Genomic DNA, 12,500 nt, shown 5'->3' with positions numbered 1-12,500 from the left:
TGTGTGTGTGTGAAGTATGAAGTGTATGTGTGTGTGAAGTGTGAAGTGTATGTGTGTGTGTGTGTGTGTGTGAGAAGTGTGTGTGTGTGTGTGAGAAATGTGTGTGTGTGTGTGTGTGTGTGTGTGTGTGTGTGTGTGTGTGTGTGTGTGTGTGTGTGTGTGTGTGTGTGTGTGTGTGTGTGTGTGTGTGTGTGTGTGAGAAATGTGTGTGTGTGTGTGTGTGTGTGTGTGTGTGTGTGAGAAATGTGTGTGTGTGTGTGTGTGTGTGTGTGTGTGTGGACTTGCCAGACCTTCCTTCGCCGCGCTGTGGAGGAAGGTCTGGCATTGTGAGACTAATTATTCTGATTGTAAACGTGTTGGTTACCTTGAGAAACAGAGTGAGGATCTCCTCTCTCTTCCTGGTCATCTCCTCCTCGGCCTGAGCTCTCTGCTGCTGGAACAGCAGCTTCTCCTCCTCCGTCTTCCCTCCTCCTTTACTTCCTCCTCCTTTCTTTGGCATGATCACCCTCTTCTCTTCGTCCTCGTCTTTCTCGCTCCGCTGCTTTGATATCAGACTGCACAACACCTGCATGTAGTATGCAAGAAATAAGAACAGGGTTTTCTCTACATTCATCTGTCTTTGTAGTCATTCTGGCTCGTTTGTAGTTTTTTGTGTGTCTCTTTGAAGTAACATTTGGCCCTTTTCCACTACGTGGTACCTGCTCGACTCTACTCACCTTTTTAGGCTTTCCATTACGAAAAAAAGTCCCTGGTACCTGCTAACAGGTACTTTATTTAGTACCACCTCAGTCGAGGTTCCCAGCGAGCTGAGGCGATACCAAAAGGTGACGTGAAAGCGACAGACGGGGGTGTCCTGAACAAACCCGCCAGTTTTAAATAGTTCAGCCAGCTGTGTTTATTTGTTGCTGCCTCCAGCTTAATCTTCTGGTGTGTGTGTCGAGTCGGGATTTAACGACCAGGCACGCTGAGGAGGTACTAACATCTGCAACGGAAAACGGACGCACAGTGTGTCGAGTCGAGGCGAGTAGAGTCGAGCAGGTACCATGTAATGGAAAAACGCCATTAGTGAGTCTCTTGGTGGACATTTTGTGTCTCCTTATAGTCGTGTTGCATCCATTTGTAGTCATTCTGGGTCCGTTGTAGTTGTTTTGAATACATTTTTACAAGTGTCACCTTTCTTTATGGTTATTTTTGGGTTGTTTTTGTTGATTTGTTTCTATTTTCAGTCTTTGGCGTCTTTTTGTTGTCATTTTTCTCTCTCCTTGTAGTCCTTTTGAATCAATTATTTTACGTTTTACATGTCTTTTTTTGCGTTTTGGGTAGTTTGTAGTCATTTTGGGTCATTTGTAGTCGTTTTGTGTGTGTTTTTGGTCATTTTTTGTGTCCTTGTTGTCGTTTTGCATCAATTATTCGTTATTTTACCTCTCTTTGTAGTCATTTTTTGTATGCTTTTGGTCATTTGAATGAATGAATGCCTTTAATGTCATTGCATTTAAGTACAACGAGATTGTACAGACACACACACACACACACACACACACACAGACACACACACACACAGACACACACACACACACACACACACACACACACACACACACACACACACACACACACACACACACACACACACACAGACACACACACAAACAGACACACACAGGCACACACACACACACACACACACACACACACACACACACACACACAGACACACACACACAGACACACACACACACACACACACACACACACACACACACAGAGACACACACACAGACACACATACACAGACACACACAAACACACACACACACACACACAGACACACACACACACACACACAGACACACACACGATATTTGTTATCGTTTTGTGTCTATTTTTAGACATTATATGTATGTTTTTGGTCATTTTTCGTCTCCTTGTAACCTTAGTCGTTTAGCATCAATTCTTAGTCGTTTCCTGCCGTTAGCTACAAAGTGCTAATTTAATTTAAAACCCGACGTTAAATACCACCAGGCTGCTGTAACGGAGTCTTTGTAACGGAGTCTTTGAGTACATTAAACATGTAACGTTAACGTTAGTCGACATTTAGCGGCGCCGTGTGTAAAATATGGCGTAATAAACTTACCGTTGACAAACTGTCGGTGGTGTGTTTGTGTCCGTCTCCGTAGCAACGGCTTTATTGGATCAAACCAACTGGTAGAAATGAAGGGAGGGGGGGTGAAAATGCTGAAAATGCCCCAAGAAATCTTAGAATGAACCTAAAAAACGTGATTTTGTATATAAATTATAAACTATATTTACCAGTTTAGGCCAATATCATAGTTATATTAGAGCACTTGATAACATTGATAACATTTAGCCACTAGATGTCGCAGTTCCCCCCCCCCAATGGATTTTCTTCTTTTTTTCAGGAATGTAAATAGTCGAAAGTCAGACATCATAAATTCACATGAAGTCAAAAAGGACAAAAAAACAAGTGCTGAATAGATAACCAAAATGATTGGTTATGATGATGAAAATGTAGATACACTTGTCTCATTATTAACAGTCAATTATTATTAACATAAAACATCTATCAAAAACACTTTTAACCTCCGCCCCCAATACAATACATACTGTCTATGTTTCACACTTATTCAATTCAATAAGCTTTATTGACATTAACAAAACCAAAAACACGTTTTCCAAAAGCAATCAGATACATAAACACGTATTAAAAACATAGATGTAATTTAATATTAATGTGTTCATAGTCACTCACTGGCTCACAAGTCTTGTTTGGAAGCAGGGACCAAACATCAGAGATAAACAAAACATTAATTTCAGACCCAATTATTTATAAAATAAATCATTCACAATCATATTTTTTTTTATTTCAGGATATTATTCCATGGATATGTGTTAATATATGTATGTTTTGTGTTTTAATATATATATATATTATCGTGTTTTTTTTTAAAAAAGCGCAGAAAAGAAATCAAATAAAACGTAATAATTACGTAAACTGACCGTTCCGCTGGGGAATTTTCTGTTGCAATACCGCGAATGGCCACTGCATGAAATCAGCGGAGCGGCTCAGCGCTGTTCGTGGGTGCTTGGCCTAGTCTGCCGTAAAAACCCACAACGAAGAAGAAGAAGCGGAAATGAGGTCCTTTTGTTTTGAAAGAGGGAAATTTAAAACTCGGCGGATAATCAAACGTAAACACACAACAAGCGGAGTAAATGTTCCCGAAACGAGACGAAGATGCTCGCAGTCTGACATCTCCGCGTCCCCGAATGTAAAGTAAGTGGTTATTCGTCGTTTTCCTCGCAGACATTTCGTCGTGTTGTAACGTTAGATGTTAAACCTGTCTTATTTTGGGACGTTTGAACCTCTCTTTACCGGTTGTCTTTGTATGTATTGCAGCGCCATATTTATATTTCTTAGCTACGTGTTAAACATATTTTGTTCAGAAATTCGACGGGAACAGACTTATTTTACCGTAACGTCACCTTGTTGTATTCAACACACACGCACACGCATTCACACAGACACAAACACACACACACACACACAGACACAAACACGCACGCACACACATACACAAACACACACACACACACACACAGACACAAACACGCACGCACACACAAACACACACGCAGACACACGCACGCACACATACACACACACACAAACACACGCACGCTGGCTGTGGCAACAACGACACACCTTCGACGTTCTGTGTGTGTGTCGCGTTAGGTCACAGCAGTTTACTGCGGCGCCGTAGTTCCCTACTCCAATCATATACTTACACATATCACGTCTTATGTTCATACAATGCACAGGATATATACTGGGTACACACAAAGAAAAGGCAGCGCGACAATATTTGAAGATTGGGTCGGTCATGGAGTCTGTAAACTGATGCTGAAATCTCTGATGTAATAAACCTTTTTATAATCGAGAACAGTGTCAACGAAGTTCCTCTTCCACGCATCGGCAACGCGGTGCTGCAACTAAAGACACAACACAGTTCTGCGGAGGCTCCAGGCAGAGCTTTCACCGTAGATCAGGCCACTTACACAGGCTACGGAGAAAGCTCTGCGTGGAGCCTCCGCAGAGCTGGAAAACAAGCTCAAGTGGCCTGATGTTTATACTTGTGTGCTGGTGTGTGTGTCGAGCCGGGATTTAACGACCAGCCACGCACGCAGACACAACACGCACAGCAGTTTACTGCGGCGCCGTAGTTCCCTACTCAATCATATACTTTACACATATCACGTCTTATGTTCATACAATGCACAGGATATATACTGGGTACACACAAAGAAAAGGCAGCGCGACAATATTTGAAGATTGGGTCGGTCATGGAGTCTGTAAACTGATGCTGAAATCTCTGATGTAATAAACCTTTTTATAATCGAGAACAGTGTCAACGAAGTTCCTCTTCCACGCATCGGCAACGCGGTGCTGCAACTAAAGACACAACACAGTTCTGCGGAGGCTCCAGGCAGAGCTTTCACCGTAGATCAGGCCACTTACACAGGCTACGGAGAAAGCTCTGCGTGGAGCCTCCGCAGAGCTGGAAAACAAGCTCAAGTGGCCTGATGTTTATACTTGTGTGCTGGTGTGTGTCGAGCCGGCGTATAACGACTAGCCACGCACGCAGACACAAACACGCACGCACGCACAGAGACACAAACACACAGACACACACTTCTTGGAACATGGTTTTGCAGAATTTAAAAGATTGCAGGTATAGTAGTCCTGCTGAGAAAACTGAACAGATGGACTGTTCTCACTCTGTGTGTGTGTGTGTGTGTGTGTGTGTGTGTGTGTGTGTGTGCGCGCGCGCGCGCGTGTGTGTTTGTGTGTTTTTCGAAGAAAAACGTCAAACTTCGGAAAAAATGTCTATATAAGCATAAAACCCAACTGTCAACAATGTAAACAAAAATATCAAAAAAATGTAGAAAAAAGTAAAACTTTGAAAGCATCAAAAGTGTACAAACAACGTAGAAAACTGGCGTTTAACTCCCCCAGCCATCGGGGGACTATATATATATATATATCTCTATCTTGTGCAGCCCTGGTGATTCTTGTTCAGTGAAGTCTGACTCAGTTCTGACCTCTGACCTTTCTGGTGGTTTCCTGCAGGGTCGCTTCACACCAACATGAAGAAGAAGAAGGCGAGAATGTCGCAGGGCGCCCACGCTGGCAGCAAGCAGGAGGACTGTGAGTCATCTGCATCTCATTCACACATTATTATTATTATTATTATTATTATTATTATTATTATTATCACTACATCACATCTGTTTTGCTGTGACAAGAGCAGATATGTGGACTTGAGACTCATGTCACCTTTTGATAGTCTCACGTAGCCAGACCTTCCTCCACAGCTCTGCGGAGGAAGGTCTGGCTAGTCCACACAGCATGCTGGGATGGGAGAGAAACGTGCTCTGGTTTACTGGCATTTCTTTAAACCAGTCACAGTCGTCGTGGGCGGGGCTAAGCTCCGGACGGAGCCACGGTGCCTCTGCTAAATAGTCTCAGGAAGGAGCTTGTTTTGGTGGAACATGTGGACGTTCAAAAGTTTTTTAGTCGTGTAACAGAAACCTCAGATTGGACAGATAGTCTAGCTAGCTGTCTGGATTTACCCTGCAGAGATCTGAGGAGGTAACCATAGTCCTCACAAATCAGCCGGAGGTTAGAACCCCAACACAGAGACAGAGGAAGGGGACGCACATCAGGCAGGAAAATTAGGACTTCAACGGGGCAATCCTGAAAGTGAAACGCCGTTGATATAAGGTGCATCTCATAGCCCTTACATTGCCTCCTCGACTCCTCCACTTGTCTCCCTTCCTCGTGTCTTCGTCCCTCCCACTGAGGAGGCTCGGGAGAGACGCCAGGAAGTCACGGGAGGAGAGAGGCAACGAGCAAATGTGTTTTAGAGAGAGGAGACGTCCTTTCCTCTGAAGCGTCGCATGAATCCGTCAGCTGTTTGGGCGGAGTTAGCTACTCCTTCCTCCTTCAGTTGCAGGAAGGCTGCTCTCTGTATCCTCGCCTATAGCTCCTCCATGACCCCTCCTCGCTCCTCGAGCTGTCAGATCAGGACGGGAGGTGCAGCCTTTGACTCCCTTTTTGATGACTTGACAAAAGATAAATGACTCGAGACTGGACTTGAAGCGTGATGACTCGCGTGTGTTCCTAAGTTTGAATGTAAGTAGGGATGTAAGGATTAACGGAGTAACTGTCTCTCTCTGTCTCTTCCTCTCTTCCTCTCTCTCTCTGTCTCTGTCTCTCTCTCTCTCTCTGCCTTTGTCTCCGTCTCTGCCTCTGTCTCTCTCTGTCTCTGTCTCTCTCTCTCTCTCTGCCTTTGTCTCCGTCTCTGCCTCTGTCTCTCTCTCCGTCTCCGTCTCTCTCTGTCTCTGCCTCTGTCTCTCTCTCCGTCTCCGTCTCTCTCTGTCTCTGCCTCTGTCTCTCTCTCTCTCTGCCTTTGTCTCCGTCTCTGCCTCTGTCTCTCTCTCTCTCTCTCCGTCTCTCTCTCTCTCTGTCTCTCTATCTACCTCTCTCTCTCTCTCTCTCTCTCTCTCTGTCTCTGCCTCTGTCTCTCTCTCTCTCTCTCCGTCTCTCTCTCTCTCTGTCTCTCTATCTACCTCTCTCTGTCTCTCTCTCTCTCTCTCTGTCTCTCTGCCTTTGTCTCCGTTTCTGCCTCTGTCTCTCTCCGTCTCCGTCTCTCCGTGTCTGTCTCTGTCTCCGTCCAGGCTGTGCTCTCTGCAGGCTCAGTGATGATGACCCGGCCATGTTTGGAGAAAAAGTCACACTCAAAGAGGAAAAACTGTCTGTCCACTACTTCTGTTTGGTAAGTTTTGTGTTTGGATTCTCGGAGTTCCGTGCTTCATCAATTATAATCACGAATCATAATTCCTCACATATCTTCAAACCTTTAAAACCACACAGTTACAAAATGCTTAACAAGACAAAAATAAAATGACACATTCCAACATGTAGGAGTCAGGACAGCGAACAGTCGGGTGTTATCTTAGTTATAGTGTGTGTGTGTGTGTGTGTGTGTGTGTGTGTGTGTGTGTGTGTGTGTGACAGCTGACGTCCTGTGGAGTTTACCAGCGAGGAGAAGAGGACGAGGGCGTCTTCGGTTTCCTGCTGGAGGACATCAGACAGGAGAGCCGCCGGTCGGCTCGACTGGTGAGACGTTCAAATCCATCTTTTCTCTTGTTTGTTTGTTTATTAAGATCCCCGTCAGCTTCTGTCTGTCTGAGGTCTCTATTATTTAATAAGAATATTACATAAGCTGGAATACATTCATCCATAACAATCATACTCACAGTACATCAAAAGAACTAAAACCCCCAAAAAAACACATCACAGTTAAAACAAAACATAAACTTACATACATAACATTCATACTCACAACGCACAAAAGTACACACTTTGGACCCTATCTTTCCCCCCGCGCAGCGCAAAGCCCGACCCAAGTGTCTTTGCTAGTTTAAGACCGACCCAGTTGTCAGTTTCCCGTCCAGCGTCCACATCGTTTAAATAGCAAATGCACCTGCTCCCATCTGTGGCCCATGCTGGTCTTACAGGGAGGTGTGTTCAGGTGCATTCTGGGCGTGCTGGTCTTACAGGGAGGTGTGTTCAGGTGCACTCTGGGCGTGCTGGTCTTACAGGGAGGTGTGTTCAGGTGCATCCTGGGCGTGCTGGTCTTACAGGGAGGTATGTTCAGGTTCATTCTGGGCGTGCTGGTCTTACAGGGAGGTGTGTTCAGGTGCACTCTGGGAGTATTGCTATCTTGAGGCAGTGGGAAGTGATGGCACCATTGACCAACAAAAACCTGGTCTAAAGTCAATAACGCAGCATTTCATTGTTATTTTAACAGAGCATTAGTAAAATGCTCCTAGGCTCGTGCACAGCATTACTGTGTGTGTTTACTGTGTGTGTTACTGTGTGTTTACTGTGTATGTGTGTGTGTTACTGTATGTGTGTGTGTTACTGTATGTGTGTTTGTTACTGTGTGTGTGTGTTACTGTATGTTACTGTGTGTGTGTGTTTGTTACTGTATGTGTGTGTGTTACTGTATGTGTGTTTCTGTTACTGTGTGTGTGTGTTACTGTATGTTACTGTGTGTGTGTGTGTGTTACTGTATGTGTGTGTGTGTTACTGTATGTGTGTGTGTGTGTTACTGTGTGTGTGTTACTGTGTGTGTTTCAGACGTGTTCCTGCTGTAAGAAGAAGGGAGCGTGTGTCGGCTGTAACGTCCGAAGCTGCAGGAAGATGGTCCACTTCCCCTGCGGGAGGAAATACAAGTACATCTCTCAGTTTACCGGACTCTTCCCGTGAGTGCTGACTGCACATTAAACACTTTATTTATCAGAATCAGAATCAGCTTTCTTGGCCAGGTTTGTGTAAACAAACGAGGAATTTGACTCCGGTTAACCTTTGCTCTCAAAGTACAACACTCACTTAACATATAAAGAATAAAAACAGAAAGGACAGTAAGAAATATACAAGGTAGTAACGTAGCTGAGTAGTTAAACTCCCCAATCATCATTATGTCTGCACTGTCACTGGCACAGTGTCAACATAACATACACATCTAGACCAGAACAACAATAGTAACGTATGTACGTTTTTTAGAAGATGGAACCTTTTTAACACACACACACACACACACACACAGACACACACTCTGGCCCTGCTATTCTCTTAATGAAATGGACGCACACACCAACGCACAAGTATAAACTTCACTGTGTGTGTGTGTGTGTGTGTGTTACTGTATGTGTGTTTACTGTGTGTGTCACTGTGTGTGTATGTTAACAACTGTGTGTGTGTTACTGTGTTTTATTACTGTGTGTGTGTGTCACTGTCTGTGTGCGTTACTGTGTGTGTTTGTGTGTGTGTGTGTGTGTGTTACTCTATGTGTGTGTTTACTATGTGTGTGTGTATAAACTTCAGGCCACTTGCGTAGCTACGGCGTAAGCTCTGCGTGGAGCCTCCACACAACCAGACTTAAGATGAACCTAATTAACTGGCCACTGAGTGTAAGACACTCAGAGGCTTATGTGTGTCTGTGTGTCTCTGTGTCCAGGTCCTACTGTCCGGATCACAGTCCCACTCAGTCTCTGTGTGTGAGTTCAGACCTCAGTCTGCCTCAGTCCTGCTCCATCTGTTTGGACTCCATAGACCCCATCCTGAGCTACTCCATCCTCAAATGTCCGTCCTGCCACTCCAGCTGGTTCCACAGGGACTGTGCGCAGGTAGTGTGACTTATATTTGAATAATGCATGTCAAAAGAGTCTATTTACCCAAATTACAATTACAAAAAACATATTTTTTATGTTTGTGTGTCTGTGTGCCGATGTTTCTGTGTGTGTGTGTGTGTGTGTTTGTTTGTTTTGTGTGTCTGTGTCTGTGTGTCAGCGTCAGGCCCACAGTGCCGGCCTCTTCTTCTTCAGATGTACTCTCTGTAACAACAAGGAGACCTTCCAGGAGGAGATGCAGAGGATGGGAATCTACATCCCCGAGAGGTACCACCACCTTTAAAACGTGTTCCCATCACACCTGAACTCTACAACAACAGAAACCCCACAAGACAACGGGATTCTGGGTAGAAAGAAACCGAAGCCTGTGTCCTAAGTCATGCTTTTTCTGCAGAGATGCCTCATGGGAGTTGGAGGAAAATGCATATTCAGAACTGCTGGAGGTTTACATGCACTGCGACGCTCTCACTTGCCTCTGCAACAACGGACGAACGCACTCCGCAAAGACCGGGTATTTATGCTCTTCTCTTTTTTTTTTTTTTTTAAGGGTTCAACGTTAAAGGTCCCATGACATGCTGCTTTTTGGATGCTTTTCTATAGACCTTAGTGGTCCCCTAATACTGTATCTGAAGTCTCTTTTATATAGACCTTAGTGGTCCCCTAATACTGTATCTGAAGTCTCTTTATATAGACCTTAGCGGTCCCCTAATACTGTATCTGAAGTCTCTTTATATAGACCTTAGTGGTCCCCTAATACTGTATCTGAAGTCTCTTTTATTTGGCCTTGACCAACTGCCACTTTGCTCATTTGAAAGCCATAATGTCTCTCTCTCTCTCTCTCATGGGGGGGGGGCAAATTCTCTGGGTGGTCAAAGCAGAGAAAGGGGAGGTAACCTTTCCCCTTATGACGTCATAAAGGGAAGATTCCAGATCGGCCCATCTGAGCTTTCATTTTCTCAAAGACAGAGCAGGATACCCAGGGCTCGGTTTACACCTATCACCATTTCTAGCCACTGGGGGGCCATAGGCAGGCTGGGGAAACTCATATTAATGTTAAAAAAACCCTCATAAAGTGACATTTTCATGGGACCTTTAATGTTTTTATGGTAAGTGGGTCTGAAATCTACTTGCCCAAAGGCAACTTTGACTTGACCCTGCAACAAATAGTTTTATTTATTAGCAGTTATCAAATAACAACAAAGACTAAAGTTAATTGTCATGTCGGTAGATGAGCAGTTTCCACAGCATTTCACCTCCCGTGGTAGCTCCTGTATTATTATTATTATTATTTGGGGGCTTTTCCCTTTATTAGATAGTGACAGTGCATAGACAGGAAAGGGGGAGGTTGCTCCTGTTTTGATCCGATGCGTTGAACCCTGATTTTCCACTCCCCACGTGTAAGATTGTGAAGAAAACATGTTTTTCTTGGAAAACTTCTGAAATTCTTCCGGAAAAGACCCTTTGGGAGTTATCTTTGGGTTTGGGACAAGATAATCCTTTATTTGTCCCACAGCGGTACATTTGCAGTGTTACAGCAGCAGAGAGGATCCATTCCAAGTAGAGATGGTCTGATACCATTTTTTACTTCCTGATACTGATTCTGATACCTGAACTTGCGTATCGGCCGATACCGAGTACTGATCTGATACCAGTGTGTCATATTTTATTATGTTTTAACAGCTGTATACTACTATCCCTGTATAGATGATATGATGTACAACAGCTGTATACTACTATCCCTGTATAGATGATATGATGTACAACAGCTGTATACTACTATCCCTGTATAGATGATATGATGTATAACAGCTGTATACTACTATCCCTGTATAGATGATATGATGTATAACAGCTGTATACTACTATCCCTGTATAGATGATATGATGTATAACAGCTGTATACTACTATCTCTGTATGGATGATATGATGTATAACAGCTGTATACTACTATCTCTGTATAGATGATATGATGTATAACAGCTGTATACTACTATCCCTGTATGGATGATATGATGTATAACAGCTGTATACTACTATCTCTGTATAGATGATATGATGTATAACAGCTGTATACTACTATCCCTGTATAGATGATATGATGTATAACAGCTGTATACTACTATCCCTGTATAGATGATATGATGTATAACAGCTGTATACTACTATCTCTGTATAGATGATATGATGTATAACAGCTGTATACTACTATCTCTTTATAGATGATATGATGTATAACAGCTGTATACTACTATCTCTGTATAGATGATATGATGTATAACAGCTGTATACTACTATCTCTGTATGGATGATATGATGTATAACAGCTGTATACTACTATCTCTGTATAGATGTGATATTATTTCTATCTCTGTTGTGGGTCTGGCTCAGGTTAAAGTCTTTGTGAAACATGAACACCCAGAACTTTCTGTTATTCTCCAGTTTGACAGTCAGTTATAACGGGAAAAGAACATAAATAAACTACTTTAACGTAGATTCTCTTCAGGGCTTTATTACGTGGTATCTGATCGGTGCTTTAACTCCAGTACTTCCTGATACCGATACCAGCGTTTTAGGCAGTATCGGAGCATCTCTACTAAATATTGCATACTTATCGCGACAATGTCGATAGAATGTTGCGCAAGGTGATATCGCGATAACGATATTGAGTCGATATATCATGCACCCCTATGTCTTTCAGTTGGTTCGAGGTGATTCGCTGCCGGCTGTGTGGCTCCAGAGGGACTCACAGGAGATGTTCGGAGCTGAAGTTGGACACCAGAGACTGGGCCTGCAGCGACTGCACTCAGGCGACTGACGGGAAAGGTCAGATCTGTTGGTTTTTAACTGTTTGCGGAACTGAAGTAACTTTCTGTCTGTGGAGTGAAATGGCTCAGGTCAACATCCTCGTTTAAAGCTCCCATATTCTGCTCATTTTCAGGTTCATAATCTGTAGAATAGGTTTACATGGTTTAATTATCAAAAAACACCATATTTTAGTTGTACTGCTCATTGCTGCAGCTCCTCTTTTCACCCTGTGTTCAGGTCTCTGTTTTAGCTACAGAGTGAGACCTCTCACTGCTGGAACATCTTTGTTGGCAGTCACACATGCTCAGTAGCTAGGTAAGGACTACATGCTCAGTAGCTAGGTAAGGACTACATGCTCAGTAGCTAGGTAAGGACTACATGCTCAGTAGCTAGGTAAGGACTACACGCTCAGTAGCTA

The 12,500-nt window shown here is 43.6% G+C and overlaps 2 protein-coding genes across 2 annotated transcripts in view; one reads left to right on the top strand and one right to left on the bottom strand.

Moving 5' to 3' along the window:
• The window catches only part of LOC144535172 (dynein regulatory complex subunit 2-like), a 13,848-nt gene extending 13,288 nt beyond the window's left edge, over nucleotides 1-560 (bottom strand). Inside the window, exon 1 of the mRNA XM_078277487.1 lies at nucleotides 365-560. Coding sequence (XP_078133613.1) covers nucleotides 365-499 — 135 coding nt within the window. The 5' untranslated portion in view covers nucleotides 500-560. The remainder of the gene's footprint in view (nucleotides 1-364) is intronic.
• A 2,603-nt stretch (nucleotides 561-3,163) lies between these two features.
• The window catches only part of g2e3 (G2/M-phase specific E3 ubiquitin protein ligase), a 19,173-nt gene continuing 9,836 nt past the window's right edge, over nucleotides 3,164-12,500 (top strand). The window contains exons 1-9 of the mRNA XM_078278058.1: nucleotides 3,164-3,292; nucleotides 5,147-5,224; nucleotides 6,757-6,854; nucleotides 7,097-7,198; nucleotides 8,225-8,349; nucleotides 9,105-9,273; nucleotides 9,437-9,543; nucleotides 9,671-9,787; nucleotides 11,976-12,100. Of these exons, the coding sequence (XP_078134184.1) occupies nucleotides 5,164-5,224; nucleotides 6,757-6,854; nucleotides 7,097-7,198; nucleotides 8,225-8,349; nucleotides 9,105-9,273; nucleotides 9,437-9,543; nucleotides 9,671-9,787; nucleotides 11,976-12,100 (904 nt within the window). The 5' untranslated portion in view covers nucleotides 3,164-3,292; nucleotides 5,147-5,163. The remainder of the gene's footprint in view (nucleotides 3,293-5,146; nucleotides 5,225-6,756; nucleotides 6,855-7,096; nucleotides 7,199-8,224; nucleotides 8,350-9,104; nucleotides 9,274-9,436; nucleotides 9,544-9,670; nucleotides 9,788-11,975; nucleotides 12,101-12,500) is intronic.

Source organism: Sander vitreus, chromosome 20 (assembly GCF_031162955.1).
Source record: "Sander vitreus isolate 19-12246 chromosome 20, sanVit1, whole genome shotgun sequence".
In the NCBI taxonomy this organism is placed as follows: Eukaryota; Metazoa; Chordata; class Actinopteri; order Perciformes; family Percidae; genus Sander; species Sander vitreus.
The sequence above is the reverse complement of the archived record's forward strand: the minus strand, read 5'-3'. Positions and strand labels throughout refer to the sequence as shown.